This window comes from Sinocyclocheilus anshuiensis, unplaced genomic scaffold (genome assembly GCF_001515605.1).
Source record: "Sinocyclocheilus anshuiensis isolate Anshui unplaced genomic scaffold, SAMN03320099.WGS_v1.1 scaffold160, whole genome shotgun sequence".
NCBI classification, from domain to species: Eukaryota; Metazoa; Chordata; class Actinopteri; order Cypriniformes; family Cyprinidae; genus Sinocyclocheilus; species Sinocyclocheilus anshuiensis.
Window position 1 is genome coordinate 423,960 of NW_015554119.1, and position 15,683 is coordinate 439,642.

Consider the following 15,683-nt stretch of genomic DNA (forward strand, 5'->3'; position numbering starts at 1 on the left):
TAGAGATTTATATTAAGGATTTATAATAATTCAATAAGTCTTTCTGAAATACAGATAATAATGGTTTTATTGGCACTTTTATAGATATAAAGGTTTTCCTATCCAGAAGTTATTAGGAGGGATATATTAAGGATTTTTAGAATTGCTTTTGGGGGAATATGAAAGCATAAATACATCGCTCTCAATTTCTCAGTGATATTTACCAAAAAATATATGCCACCATATTACTGAAATGTATCATTTGTTTTGGTAAACGACAAACAATAATTGGAGTGAAATAAATCAAAGGAGTGTAAAAAGCTCTTTGAGTTGAGCTTGACATTAAAGTGTGGCCTGTATTAATGAATCACAGCTATGTTCATAAAGTAGGTGTTCTTGCTAACTGTTTCAGTACATAAAAGTAAATGCCAGGTAAACACTTGGGCAATGAATATTAAATATTACTACAGTAGTATTTATTATTGCCAATTGATGTATTAATTCCACCATACAAAACCATAGTATGACATTTCTACATTTTAAGAAAATACTCATCATTGTTAGGCCAATAACAGTTGTTTATGTTTCATGAAAATGTACACAAAAATTATAGTTGCCTGACAGAATATTAAAATTATTCTCTTTTTTTTCCTTGCGTAAAACCATTAACCAATCAAATCGTCTTTTCATTCTGTATCCAAGTAGGATGACTCAGACCAGCCAATTAGCGTCGAGCTTTGCTTTGTAGTCAGGCAGACATAACACAGTCGTCCAATCACAAAATAAGCCGAAAGGGGATTTTTGCTCTATATTTGTCTCAGGTAGTTTCTTTTTCGTTTATAAAATAAACGGTACCATTATTTTGTATTTGAATGAGATATTGCACTAGGTAAACTTTGTACAATGATAATAGGTATATTTTATTAGAAAGGCCAGGTATTTTAACGTAATAATCGAAGGTTTTCGAAGCGTACAAGTGTGGCTAGCTAGTTCTATAGCAAGAGTCATTGGTGGTATGATATTAACGATAGCTAGCTTGTGCATACATATACTAAAACCCAAAGTTTTTTTTTAAACAAATAATATCATTTAATTATGAATTACTGTAAGGAAGTGATCATTTATGTCGGTTTCGTTTAGTCGACGTCTCTTCGGCTAGTTCGAACTCATGTTAGCCTATTAGCTGCTATGTCATGCTCATTTAAACCAGGCTGCTGTGAGGTTTATTTCTAGTGATCAGTAAGCATTTGCGTTTGAGAATATGGTTAACTTGCGCTAAAATGAGCTTTTGGTCATAAATAACCAATGGCTTCGTCTAGTTGCTGGTTGGATGGCCTTTCAATACGCCCACAAAGAGATACACGTGTGTAATCAACCAAACCTGTGCATGTATCAAATATGCTATTCGTATATTAAATTAAATAATGCATTAAAGTGATTATAAGTGATCTGATTTGATCCTGGTATCATGCATACACCGGCTGAAAGCATCAGTTTCTTATGTTGAGATCTTCATTGGGCGCGTGTGTGCTGAAAATGAGGAAATGTCTGGACTGGGGCAGGAAAAACAGCCCTGCAGTATTTGGGCATGGTCGCTATCCGATTGACCTGACAACAGTTTCATGAGTGGCTGTATTTTCGAAATGGGGAAAATATCTTGAGCGTTTAGGCGTGGGAGAATTAGGTGCTTGCGTGGTTTCATTTCGTGTTTACAGTCTGGCTGTATGTATGTGTAAACATGACCTAAATATGTCTGATGATTATTTGCAGACATGTGATGCATTGAATGTTTACCAGTAAGCAGTTTGTTCTTAGAACATTTTAATATATTGCCTGCAGACTTTAAGTTGTTGTGCATATTAGAGGAATACTATAAAACAATTGTGCATTTTAAACACTTGATACTACAAATATGGTCTAAAACTGCAACACCCTACAACTTTTACTATTGACGTTTAGTTGCATTGATCTAGTGTGTAAAGTTCTGGTTGCGTGCAGAATAATCTCTCGATCAACCTATAATTAATTTACTTTTTAAAACACACGGTTGCATATTAGACACTCAGAATTAAAGTTGGCCAAAACCTTATGCAGACACATACTAACATCTGCCTCATGTTCTAGAGCTTCAGGTCCAAGAGGGTTCTGAATGCAGTTTGTCGGTCCAGTGTGGTTGAGACATGGCAGAAGATCAGTTAAAGGCAGATGCCTCGGCTGGGGAGGGGGAGACGGAGCCCAGTATGCTGCTGCAGAAGCTTAAAAGCAACATTTCGTAAGAGCTGTTCATTTTTACTCTTTCTTCATTGTGGTTCAGATAGAATCTTAAAGCTTTATTTCCTGAAGAAATGGTATATCATGGTTTAAATATTAAGCAGAACGTTTGTTTGTAGAGCTGTAGCATTAAGGGAATAGTTCACTCAAAAATGAAAGTTTGTGGAAAATGTACACCCCCTCAGACCATTCAAGATGTAGATGAGTTTGTTTCTTCATCAGAACAGATTTGGAGTAATTTAGCGTTGCATCACTCGCTCACCAATGGATCCTTTGCAGTGAATGGGTGCCGTCAGAATGAGAGTCCAAACAGCTGATAAAAACATCACAATAATCCACAAGTAATCCACACTGGACTCCAGTCCATCAATTACTGTCTTATGAAGCGAAAAGCTGCATGTTTGTTGTTTGTAAGAAACAAATCCATCATTAAGGCATTGGTGAGCAAATGATGTAATGATACATTTCTTCAAATCTGTTTTGATGAAGAAACAGACACATCAACATCTTGGATGACCTGAGGGTTAGTTAATTATCAGCATGTTTTTTGGGTGAACTATTCTTTTAAGTTGAAGCCCGAACCCTTAGTGTAATTTTTGTATGCATCATACATGTGTGTATGCGAATGTATATGCAAATATATGCATTTTTTTCTATCTTTTCACAGTAAAAATGTGCAGGGCAAAGTGGACAGAATTTTGGTAAGTTTCTTAGAGGATAAAATAAAATGAAATTTTAGTCCTCTGAAATGTAATTTATATCAAGTGTATTTTCAATCTTATTTGAAACAAGAATATAACAGGACACTTGTTTTATTAGCTATAGCATGAACACAATAGTAAAAGTTTATATAATCTCATTTACATACATTTGAACCCACAACTATTACATTAGCAGTTCAGTTCTATTATCACTATACAACCACTCATGTTTATATTGTGTTACAACTGTTGTATTGTATAATATTTCACACTCATTCAGCTTATTTGTACATTTACAGTGTTTTTGAGCACATTGACTTGCCCTTATTCTGTCTTTCTTCCTGTGACATGTCTCCTCTCAGGAAGATGTACAGCGTTTCTCTGACAACGACAAACTCTACCTTTACCTACAGCTACCCTCAGGTCCAGGTGCAGGAGAGAAGAGGTACATAAAAGCACACAAATATACTTCAGTCAGCCTTGATCCATTTTTTTTTAAATCTGTATGTTTTTAATTTATCAATTCTGAATACTTAATTCTATAAGTCTATTTTTTTTAAATCCCAGCAATCAGGGTAGCTAAAGATAACACAGATGTGACAAGACATGTTATATGTGACACATGTTTGCAAACTGCTTCTCTGTGTGCACCAGTGGTGATTCAAACTCGGTTAACACGGCAGACCAGCTTCACACCTGCAACTGGATCCGTAGCCACTTGGAAGAACATCCTGACACATGCCTGCCTAAACAAGATGTTTACGAGACATACCGGTAAGGACTGGGGTGTAGAATATGCACACAAGCCTCTTAGGCTGAGTTATATTTCGAAGTAAACACTTTCTGGCTGTTTCCCTAGACTTTTAAGGGTCCATTATCTGTTTTGTTCTGTCCATGTTTGCAGTTTGTCACAAAATACAGTGATTACTTACTGGTTTTTATATCTAAACAGGAAGCACTGTGACAACTTACAGCATCGACCTCTAAGTGCAGCAAATTTTGGCAAAATCATCCGAGACATCTTCCCAAACATTAAAGCACGAAGACTGGGTGGTAGAGGACAGTCCAAATATCCTTTTGTCCCTAATTTCATTTAATTTGTATAAAACGTAGACAAACATTTATGACTTCTAAAACCCTATCTAGAGCAGACACCATGACATCAGAGTGAATTTGGATTCACCATACTCATGAAAACACACACATTCAACTGTTGAAGATTTCTAAATGTTTGAGATATTTAGATGGCTTTCTGCACATCATCAACACCCTTGATACAGGTTTTATCTGTAATGGTTTGGTTTTTAAGATGTCTTTTGACAAATAAATGTTATCTCATGCTTTAAATTCATTCAAATTATTGAACTAAATTCAAACTAAAAGTCTGTTTTATTGTTTTATTTAATGAAACCTAATGTATATTTCAGTGTCCCTTAACATAATTGCCAGCACATACTGCTATAGTGGGATTCGTCGAAAGACCGTGTTAAACATGCCATTACTCCCTAACCTGGACCTCAAAAATGACCCGGTATGATTGTCTTCTTACTAGGGCTGCCCTCGACTAAAGATTGGTTGACTAGTAGTCGTTCATTTTAAGCATTAGTCGACTAATCACACGTTTATTATTAAACCATTTAAATCATGCTAATGAGCCTTTAATTGCCTACATAGCCTAATAAGCGCTCAAGTGCACACATAAAGCTTGCCATAGCACACTGGCAGAAGTAATGATTATGAATGTGTCAGGGAAAAACAGTTAGATTAAACTGCATTAACATTTTAATCTATTGATAAACTAGTGTTTTTGGTTTAAGAGATGAATTTGGCTACACTGACTCATCATCTCCACAGTAGTAGATGCACCTGCATGCAAGTTTCATACGGATTAAATAATCTGAGAATTATAATTTTTTTTTTTCAGATTTGAATTGTTTCATTTGAAAATAGACATTTCACTCTCTATAGATATATTTTTCATGTCTGTAAGGCAAGTATACACAGAGTTTTGCGCTCAAGTTCACAGAGGCCGAGACGGCAGAAAGCGCATCCTGTTTGCTTTCATTATTTTACAAAAGCGCAATGTTTTGTTGTTATAGTGAGTGCACACAAATAAACGTAGAGGCTTTACAGATTCGAAAGGTGTATGACCAAAATGGAGTATTTTAAAAGCAAGTGACCGCACCGGCGCCTCCATCTGCCATGCTGTGAGCGCACTACTGTTCAGACACTTGAATAGCGCACATTTTTCTAGGTTAACATTAGATTTAGCGGCCATGTAAAGTTGCTACTACTTACATATTTCAGATGATAAGCCATATTTGAAGTCGATGAATGAGTGTTTGGATGTACTGTATTAACACAAAATCCAGCTGTTAACGATCTGTCCGACGCGGACTGCGTGACCTCACCACTTCCTGTAGATTTTTTTTTTCTGTGACTAAGCGACTAATAAACTTTTGGTCGACCAAGCCTCTTCTCGTCGACTAAAGGTTAGTCGACTATTAGGGGGCAGCCCTACTTCTTACTACTGACTTTTCTCCTAATTTGCTTTCACAGCATTAAAATCATGTGAGTGACACATTTTGCATGGTGGTCCAGCAACAGGGTTGAAAGCCACTGATATAGGTTGTCAGTTATATTTTGTCTAGAAGAAAAACATACATTTATGCTTAAATGTTGTGTTAATGTACCTATGTGATGTGCCACTTCCAGTCTGAACTGACAGAACTGGTGCAAACCTACAAGCAAGAGGTCACCGAAGCAGCCTGTGAACTCATCTGTGACTGGGCCCAGAAGATCCTGAAGCGCTCTTTTGACACGGTGGTAGAAATCGCACGCTTCCTTGTACAGGAGCACATCGTTAACCCACGCTGCAGTCAAGCTGAGCTCGTCACTTCAGCTGCTCTGGCAGGTATGTGCAAGTAAATAGCAAGATGACATGTTAAGTTTTGCTGAGCATTATTGTGGTGTCATTGATGTACTGTTATTGTTAATATTTTGAAAATATTTTATTTTTTGTTTTCATTTTAATTTTAATTAAAGTTTCAGTAATTTTTGTGTGTTTTTTAATATTAGTCTATATAGTTTTTATTAAGTTTTAGTTTAATTTTAGAGGTTGACCGATTGATCGGTTTTGCCGATTAATCGGCACCGATAGTTAATTGCTGGAACTATTTGCAAAATTCCATGCCGATAGTTTTTCCGGGTTGTGTCCGCTGCTGGAGCGGCTGAGAAGGGTCCGCTGTTATTATACAGTACAAGAGTGGGAAATCACTGACACCATGTGCTGATTGTTTTGACACGTGAGGCTGCATGCTGCACAGAGCGAAACATTTCAGATGCGGATTTAAAACAGACAGCGAAACGGTGTGTATACAGTATAAAATAGTGCATATTTTCATATCATTATAAAGTAAATAATTTTTTGTCTAAATGCTGCATTAGTTAGAAAGAACAGCAGTATTTTTGCTATCAAGGCTACGAGGACACGAACATTAGTATTACCTTAAGCTGTTAAAACAATGTGACCAAAACACACGCAAGTCCGACCCAAATGTTTAATGTCACGATTGTTACCATCTATTTGCATTAGTTTATATCCAGCTGGTCACTTTAATGCATTTGTTAGCCAGAAAAGTTGCAGATTTAAAGCTAGTGACATGAGAAAGTACAGTGATATGTTCATGCACCTGACAGAAATCCTGCTGTGCCACAGAGCACCATTCACACAGTTTTACATTAAATTTGTCCCAAATCGTTGTTAATGTACATAATGAATTCACTTCAGTGCTGCTCTTTTGCCTGGTGTGAGACTAACATATTTTATTATTTTATACACAATTAATCTAATCAAGTGTTCTAAAATATAAGCAAATAAAGTGAGAGAGTGTACATACAATATCCATATGTATGTAATTTCAATGCTATGGCCTTTGTGTAGATATTTAAAGATGGCCATCTTTAAGCATGACTGTTAAAATTAAATGGTGACGCTTTACAACAAGAGTTCATTTGTAACATTAAGATTAAAGGAAGCTGTAGAAGTAGCGTATTGTTCCTTGATAGAGTGTGTTCATTTTAACATTTACTAATACATTTTTAAGTTGCTTCGTTAGTTAATGAACTATGAACTAACTTTAATGATCAATATATAACTAATATTTTTATTTTTATTTATTTACAAAGTATGGTTCAGTACTTTTTTTTTTTAAATAGTAAAGCTTTCATTCAGTATCCATTTTAAAAATCGACCAGTGTGGTCCAACCTAGCTATCGGTAAAATCCACTCAAACCAGTCGACCTCTAAATTTTAATTAAAACACTCAGACTAAGGAAAATGAGAAATGTTGCCTTGGCAACTAGATGAATTAACACAAGTTTTTTTTTTTTTTTTACATTTTAATTAATGATTTTCTATGGTTTTATTTAACAATAATAATAACCCTGATTTTGCTACATTGCTTTAGGAGTGAAGCTACATTTATGATTTGTTTTTGATTTTCATAGGCGGACCTTCCAAACCTCATAAAGTAATCAAAAAGATTGCAGCAGCTTCCCGAGCAGGTGGAGCAGAAGAAGATAATGTCAGTGCAGAAAATAAGGTATTACTGGTCTGAAATTTGAACATTTCACATTTTATATCTGTTTCTTTCCCCAAATTTCTCCCCCAAATAATTTTGGGTGAGTTCACACGTAGTTCGGTTCTCTTGGTTCGTTTGGTCCGGACCAAAAAAGAAAACAATACATTTGGTCCTGGTCCGCTGAGCGTTCACACTGCCATTTTTTACAGTGAACCTAAAGATACCGAACCTAAAGGCACAGTGATACGTTCACAACCTGATTGGTCGGGTTGAATGATGTATATTTAGTGACTGAACTCACCGAATACCCCAAACAAAAGGTGTGTGCGACTTAAAGTGGCGCTGTGCAGACCGATGACATCAAAGTACCCATTCACTGATTTGTCTGATCAGTGCCGCTTTAAGTCGAACACATCTAATGCCGTCTGCTGGACTAAGCGCGCTCATTGCTGCGTGTACTTATGATTTTATTTTCACCACCTGCGAACTCACAAAGAGCTCATAAAAGGCACTTTACCTCCTCATTGCTCCACGTTTGCCCTCTGCTCATTTTGTTTTGGATACACCGCTCGTTCTGCGTCGTCAAATCATGTCGCATCTTGTCATTACTTCCTGTTTTTGGTTCGTTTAGAAGTGTTTGGTCCGTGTTGCGTTCATATTTCATTCGAAACGCACCAGAGTTCGTTTGGAAGCGGACCGAGACCCATCTTTTTAGTGGTCTCGGTCCGCTTGTTTGGTGCTCACCAGGGTTCGGATGGCAGCGTTCACACTTACTCAAAGGAACCGCACTAACAGAGCAATCGCACCAGGGTTCGTTTTAATCAAACCAAACATGACAAGTGTGAACACACCCTTTGATTCATAAGTCAATCATTTTTGCACTAATCTCTGGAATAGTGTCATCAAATATTTTTGTATAATGACTGTATAAATGCAAAACTGTATAATTGATAATTGTCTCAGTCAACTGATTTCCTACATATCTGTGCTACTTTTATATTTCTCAACTGAAATGAATATTTAATGGCCATTTTTTTGGTAAGTAGCCATATCATAAGTGGGATAATTTACAGTCAGCCAATCAATTTCACAAAATAAACCCAATAAGGGCGTCCTGATCACCTTGTCAGGGTTTGTTTTTTAGTAATGTCACACATTAGCAGTAGTACATACTATAAATGGTAAATATAGTACCATTGTGATGTTTTTGGCAGCAAAAAGAGAGAGATGGTGTGGAACAGCCGCCATCCAATAAGCAGCAGATCAGTGATAAACCAACAAATAAGCTTGAGTCTGCTCGAGTGGAGGCCTATATGAAGAAGCTGCCTCAGCTCCTTCCCAGAGGCACTGTTCCAGAGAAAACCTCCCCACCGTGTCTCGCACCAGCCGATTCGGGCAGCGTTCAAGTCACTTTGCCTATTACAGTCACAACGATACCCTCTCAACCAGGCGGCACCGTCCCCGTTATGATTTTACCATCGGGTGTGAGTCTCTCTTACCCAGAGCATGAGAAAACATCAGTCACGGTCGCCACTTCTGCTGCTCCGACTCCAGTCGTACAGAGAGCACGACCGGCAGCTCCTAAGAGGGGCCCTGACCCCTCCACCTCAGTGTCAGCTGCTGGTGTTACTCAGAAACGCAAAAGAGGACGACCCAGAAAGCAAAGACCAGAAGACATGGCACCACAGGTACTGTCAGTCCCAACCTCAAATCCAAATCCAGCTTTGCTCACGAGAGGAGTAATCCAAAAAGCCTTGCCTTCCTGTGCGCCAGTCACTCCTTCACAGTTGGTGGAAATCGTGATCCAGGACCAGCAAGGATTGATGCTTAGCCAACTTCCGACCATCCAGGAAGTGACAGATGCTGAGCATAGAGGTGTAGTGGTGCAATGCCAACCAACACCAGAACCTGAGAAGCAGCAGTCCATCCTGCTAATGCAAGGGCCCAACCAACCGGGTTACGAGCTGAGCCGCAGGATGGTCATCCAGCGTGCGCCGTTATCCAGAGAAGGAAGGCCGGCTCCTCAAGAAGTGCCACTGTCCACCGTTTTGTACCTCCCACCGGCAATGTTATTAGAGGACAGAGGAGAAGTGGAAATTACTCTGACTCCTGTGGAGCCACAGGTCGATTCCATGCCAAACTCAGCAGGTATTCCCAGCGCCTTCGGCTCCTCATTTGGAGAAACTCCAAAACCAGATGCCCCGTAACAGCAGCACAATAACTGTCTCCTTTCTCTGAGACTCCCTGGTCTCAATGTGCAATGCTTTTCCAGTGCAAATGTGAATTGCATACTGGCTTGTAGTCAAACTGAGGTGTACCATCTTGGCTGAGCTTGATTGGGTATGTCTGCTTTCTGTGTAAAATGATGTATAGAAGTACAACATGTCATTGTTGCCTTCAAACAGCAACTACACTCATATTTTCATATTATTAATACGAAAAATTCCTGAAGATTTCAGGAGTGCTTTTGAAGAGATTATGAATTTAAGTGGCCTAAAACAAAAGTTTTGACTGTTTTGACAAGAAAGAGTGAACTTTAGAGCACTGAAAATTGAAACAAACAGATATACTCACAAATAACAGTCCAATCTGGTCCAGCTCAGTTATAAAACAAAAGGACATCTAAAAAAAAAAGATAAATCATCATCGTTACCAAGGAACTGCTTACCATCTGTCGGTGTTTATTACCATACTCAGTGCCATAAGAGGGCAGTTGGTCTTTTTTGCTCTAACCATCTTTGCATGTTTGTGTTTGTAAATATGAATTGAGGCATTTGAGTGCGTTTTCTAGCTGTTCAGATGACAAAGAGTGGTATTACGGGTTTGCAACTTCAGGGTTCTAAAAAAAAGTCCCTCCCTCACCCATTGATTGGGTTAATAGTTCAGTTTTTTTTAGACGTCACAATTAACAGATATACAAAACTTCAAAATGACTACATCGAGTTGCTGTTGTGAAGGTCGAGAAGACACTACTGGTTCAGATGGTGCATAGTGTAGGTGGATGGAAAAACAAAGACCAATTAAGTCCCTTTAAATATGCAAATTAGGCTGTGATTTCGGGATTCTTATCAAAGCCCCGCCCCCTGCGTTCAGGTCTGTCCAGTCGTTCTCTTACAGCAACGTAATTTAGCACTTAACAGATGTAAATAGTTTATCTGTGAGCCCGGAAGGATATCTTCATAGGTCAAGTGTACCAGAACTAATTTAAAACATTTTATTTTCCAAATGTATAGCCATCGTCACTATATTGCTACTATGGAATATTATTATTATTAGTTACTAGTAAAGTGTGCACTGTCACCCTAAAGGCATGTACAAAAAAATTAGAAGTTAAGATGTTACATTTCTGAAATTTGATTATATTATTTAAATTTCAACTGAAATATGTACTAATTATTTATGTATACAAATTTTACAAAGCTTGAGCCACAACAGCATCTTTTTGTCTAGATTATCATATCTTAAAGGAGAATTTTACTCTCTTTTTATAGCCTTGAAATACTGTATTTTTTACTAGTTAGTTGTTTTCAGATATTACACTTGATCTTAGCCAAAAGTCGAAAAAATGTAGTAGTACAGTTTATTTAATTTGTAATTTAATAATACTTTTTTTAATTTGAAATTAAATGATCAATGGAATGGGAAAATAGATTTGTTTGTAGCAGTTTTATGAATATTATTTGATGCGCTCTATTACATTTGAAGGTATTGAAAGGCTATGAATTGGGGGGAAAAAATATCTCCTTTAAGGTTCAAGCTCAACAAAGGCTGTTGGTGGTTAATAGAGGTTTAACAGGCACTTAATTTAAAACAAAGCCACTCCAATTATGAATAAAAAGATTTGGAGTCAGATGTTGCTATTTATTCAAATATTGTAGTAATATATGTGAGATGGGAAATGACTAGAGGTGATAATTTTACTATGGATAATGGTGCTTTAAAAAAGCTAAACGGGTTTAACTAACAACACAAATGATTGTGATTCACATCGTACACTCTAAAAAATGCTGGGTTAAATACAACCCAGTGCTGGGTCAAATAGGGACAAACCCAGCAATTGGGCTGTTTTGACCCAGCGGTTGGGTTAAATGTTTAACCCAACTTTCTTGGTAGTAACCCAACCGCTGGGTCAAAACAACCCAATTGCTGGGTTTGTCCCTATTTTACCCAGCACTGGGTTGTATTTAACCCAGCATTTTTTAGAGTGTAGTGATTTCACCAATCAGCAGTCTGACTGCACTTAGCATCCGCTGCTCACTGGTGCCGATTCTGGTACAATGGTTGCAAGATGGCAACCGGCTGTCAGACAACCTGCTAGCATTGCGTCAGCATAAATTGCATTTAGGCTCGTGAAATAAATGTGCTATATATATGTCATGTTTAATTCTGAATTAACACGGCTGCTTAATTTACTCAAGGTTTAAAGTTTGATTATTTATAACCAAAATTAATGGACATTTTTCTTATAATTACAGTAGCTTTTAATTTGTACAGTGTGATATTGGTAGGGCCTGTTGCTTTTTGATCATTTTTGTTTATTATAATGCTTTCCCTCTTAAAGGAAGAGTTCATCCAAATATGAAAATGTATTCATCATCAGGCCACCCAAGAGTTTGATGAGTTTGTTTTTCATCTGAACATTTTTGGAGAAATTTAGTATTGGAGTCATGTGGATTATTGTGATGTTTTTATCAGCTGTTTGGACTCTCATTCTGAGGGCACCCATTCACTGCAGAGCAAGTGATGTTAGGGTTCATTTCTCTAAATCTGTTCCCATGAAGAAACACACTTGGAAACATCTCGAATGGCCTGAGAGCGAGTACATTTTCAGCAATTTTCATTTCTGAGTGAGCTTTTCCTTTAAAGGCAGTGCACAGTTCTAATATTCTGCCTCATTTGCAGACTAGAGATTTGAATACTAATGTTATATCTTAATATCCTGACAACAGCAATTCAGTATCCTGCGAAATAAAATATCAGACTTGCAATTTAAAAAAACACATTACCAAGAAAACTTGTAATTTACATTAATAAGCAGTTAATGAAGTCTAGTTCTAGATTGCAACATTCAAAAGAATGACTGAACAGTGGGACGTTAGATTAATATGAATCTAACAAATTGCATAATGATTAAGGAGTGAATGGAGTGAATAATCAGATTTGACTGATCTGGGGCAGCAAAGTACTTGTAAAGTGATCGAAAGCATCTTATTTCATGGGAAATAAACATGAAAACATTTGGACATATGATCATTTATATCAGTTTATGGATATATTATTCATATCCTCAGTCCATTGATAAACAAAGTCGTTTTTTTTGTTGTTGCAAGTACAATGCCACACCACAGAAATGTAACATGTTCAGTACAACATAGTGCCTCATACAAACCACTGTGCTCTGTAAATATCCATATACTTTGCATTATTTATGAGGTTGTTATTTCGTTCTGAAGCATCGAGTGGATTATTTGGCTCTCAAAACCTCGAAAAGAAGGAAACCAAAATGACACGCTGATCTCATGAGTGCGTCGGGGTGACGAGCGTGTGTTGTAATTACCCATCAGTATTGGTAATTCTCATGTTTCATTGTGACAAACTCAAAAGAAGCCAATCGCAAAGGTGTCTAGCACATTAACTTCTCACTGAGTCATGTAGAATTGTTCATTAGTCGCCAGAAATCGGTTTTCTATCAACCCCGTGGAATTTGTTGTGTGTGTCAGTACCATAGACATCTAACATGTCTAATGTTATAATCTGATTATCACCTTTTTTTAGTCGGTCCATGCATGGTTTGTGTATTGAATATGTTTTTAAAGAGTTGTTACAAAGGATCTGATATTCGTTTGGAGTTGCGCCGTTTCTTTCGAAAACATTTGAGCCCTGGTGTTTGTCTTGCACTTTAATTTTCTTAACGGAAAGCACACGGGGAGAAAAAGATGAAATGCAGCACCTTGTATGTTATTTGTTTTTGTACTTATAAAGTCTTCTTTTTGAAAAGTTTAGCTTTTTTGTATTTCACGTTAAAACTGTACAATTGGACAGCTTCCATATAAAAAAATTTAATTAAATTATCTCTGACTGTGAGCACATTTTCATAAATCAGCACTAATAAACAATATGTATGACATGTTTCTTTACATCAAGTGTTTGTGAACCATAAATGATATACACATTTATTAAATTATATATATATATACTTGTATTTAAAGGGATAGTTCACCCAAAAATGAAAATTCTGTCATTAATTACTCACCCTCATGTCATTCCAAACCCGTAAGACCTCCGCTCATCTGCGGAACACAAATTAAGATATTTTTGATGCATTCTGAGAGCTCTCTGACCCTCCCATAGACTGCAATGTAAGTAACACGATCAACGTCCAGAAACGTAACAAGGACATGGGTAAAATAATCCATGTGACATCAGGGGTTCAACCGTAATTTTACGAATCTACGAGAATACTTTTTGTACGCAAAAACAAAAATAACTTTATTCTACAATTCGTCTCCTCCGCATCACCGTAGCGCCATTTTGGTGAGTAACCACTGAACGCAAACAGCGTATGTTGTTCTGTGTCAGCTGCGTCACGCGGATACATTGTTTCCGTTCAGATCAAAGCATAAATGACGTAAACAGCATATCCGTGTGGCGCAGCTAACACAGAACAGCATACGCTGTTTGCGTTCAGTGGATACTCTCCAAAATGGCGCTACGGTGACGCGGAGGAGACGAATTGTTGAATAAAGTCGTTATTTTTGTTTCCGTTGCGTACAAAAAGTATTCTCGTAGCTTCGTAAAATTACGGTTGAACCACTGATGTCACATGGATTATTTTACAGATCTCCTTGCTACGTTTCTGGACTTGGGAACGTTTCAGTTGCGCTGCTGTCTATGCAGGGTCAGACAGCTCTCAGATTCCATCAAAAATATCTTATCTATCTTTGTGTTCCGAAGATGAACTAAGGTCTTACGGGTTTAGAATGACATGAGGGTGAGTAATTAATGACAGAACTTTCATTTTTGGGTGAACTAACCCTTTAAGTGATTGAAAGGGACTTAAATCTAACTTGCATTTTTTCAATAGTTCTATCTGTATCTCTTAGCATGTCTCTTTAAGTCAGGTTTTACTTTGAACAAGTTATAGTCAGAATGCTGATCGGGTTTGAAAAGTAAAATCAGTTTTTGCCTCCTGCTTTATCACAGAAAAGAAAATCTGTTTTAGGCTAAATATATTAAAATTATTTATTTAATATAATTATTATGAAATATAATACAAAAAAACATTGTTCAAATTTTTCGGGTCGGGGAGATTTTTTAAATGTTTTCTAAAGAAGTATCCTATGCTCACCAAGGCTGCATATATTTAATCAAAAATACAGTAAAATTTACAATTTAAAATAACTATTTTTTAACTAGTATAACTAGTTTTCTATTTTATAAATTGTAATTTATTCCTGTGATGCAAAGCTGAATTTACAGCATCATTACTCCAGTCTTCAGTGTCACGTGATCCTTCAGAAATCAATCTAATACCTGGTGCTAAAGAAATGTTTCTTCTTGCTTAATATTTTTTTTGTGGAAAACATTTTTGTAGGATTATTTGAATTTAATTATATAGAAATCCTTTGTAACAAATGTCTCTATTGTCACTTATTAATTGAATGCATCCTTGTTGAATGGAAGCATTCATTTATTTTTTTTTAAATGGCCCCAAACTTTTGCACTGTAGTGAATGTTCCTTCAGAAAAGACACCATATAAAAAATATAAGATTTTCCCCATTTAAATCTGTAAATTTTCAAAGTTTGAATTTTCAAAGTTAAATTAGTTATGATAAAAATGCAAATAAATAAAAAGTATATGATAAAAGGCAAAGTCTCTATTCAGATGGCCAGACGTTCTGTCTTCCATTAAAGCACAGATGCTCTTTGAATTATTCTCAAATGGTGCTGGAGAACATCATCATCAGGTTTGTATTAGACAAAAATGCAAAATAGAAGCATTTTCACAAGTGCTTTCAGACTTTTGGAGCCCACTGTAGGCTATGTGTACTTATGGTAATACTAAACTCTATGTGTGTGCAAAATGATTTCGATGACTGCTCCAAAAATGCTGCACTTAAGTTTCTTTGTATAATACCAATATTCCAG

The 15,683-nt window shown here is 36.7% G+C and overlaps 1 protein-coding gene across 3 annotated transcripts; it reads left to right on the top strand.

The window, feature by feature from the left end:
- Positions 1-751: 751 nt before the first annotated feature.
- Positions 752-10,831, top strand: LOC107669933 (DNA-binding protein RFX5-like). 3 transcript variants are annotated; one of them, XM_016462369.1, is made up of 10 exons: positions 752-800; positions 2,104-2,251; positions 2,918-2,951; positions 3,314-3,396; positions 3,606-3,725; positions 3,904-4,020; positions 4,404-4,482; positions 5,667-5,865; positions 7,461-7,555; positions 8,749-10,831. In XM_016462369.1, exons 2-10 carry the CDS (start codon positions 2,160-2,162, stop codon positions 9,739-9,741), a joined length of 1,812 nt encoding a protein of 603 aa, XP_016317855.1. In that variant the 5' UTR covers positions 752-800; positions 2,104-2,159; the 3' UTR covers positions 9,742-10,831. The 3 variants fall into 3 exon arrangements, with proteins under 3 accessions (XP_016317855.1, XP_016317857.1, XP_016317856.1); XM_016462371.1 differs by lacking the exon at positions 752-800 and adding an exon at positions 836-868; XM_016462370.1 differs by lacking the exon at positions 752-800 and having other exon boundaries at positions 2,092-2,251.
- The last annotated feature ends 4,852 nt before the right edge of the window (positions 10,832-15,683 follow it).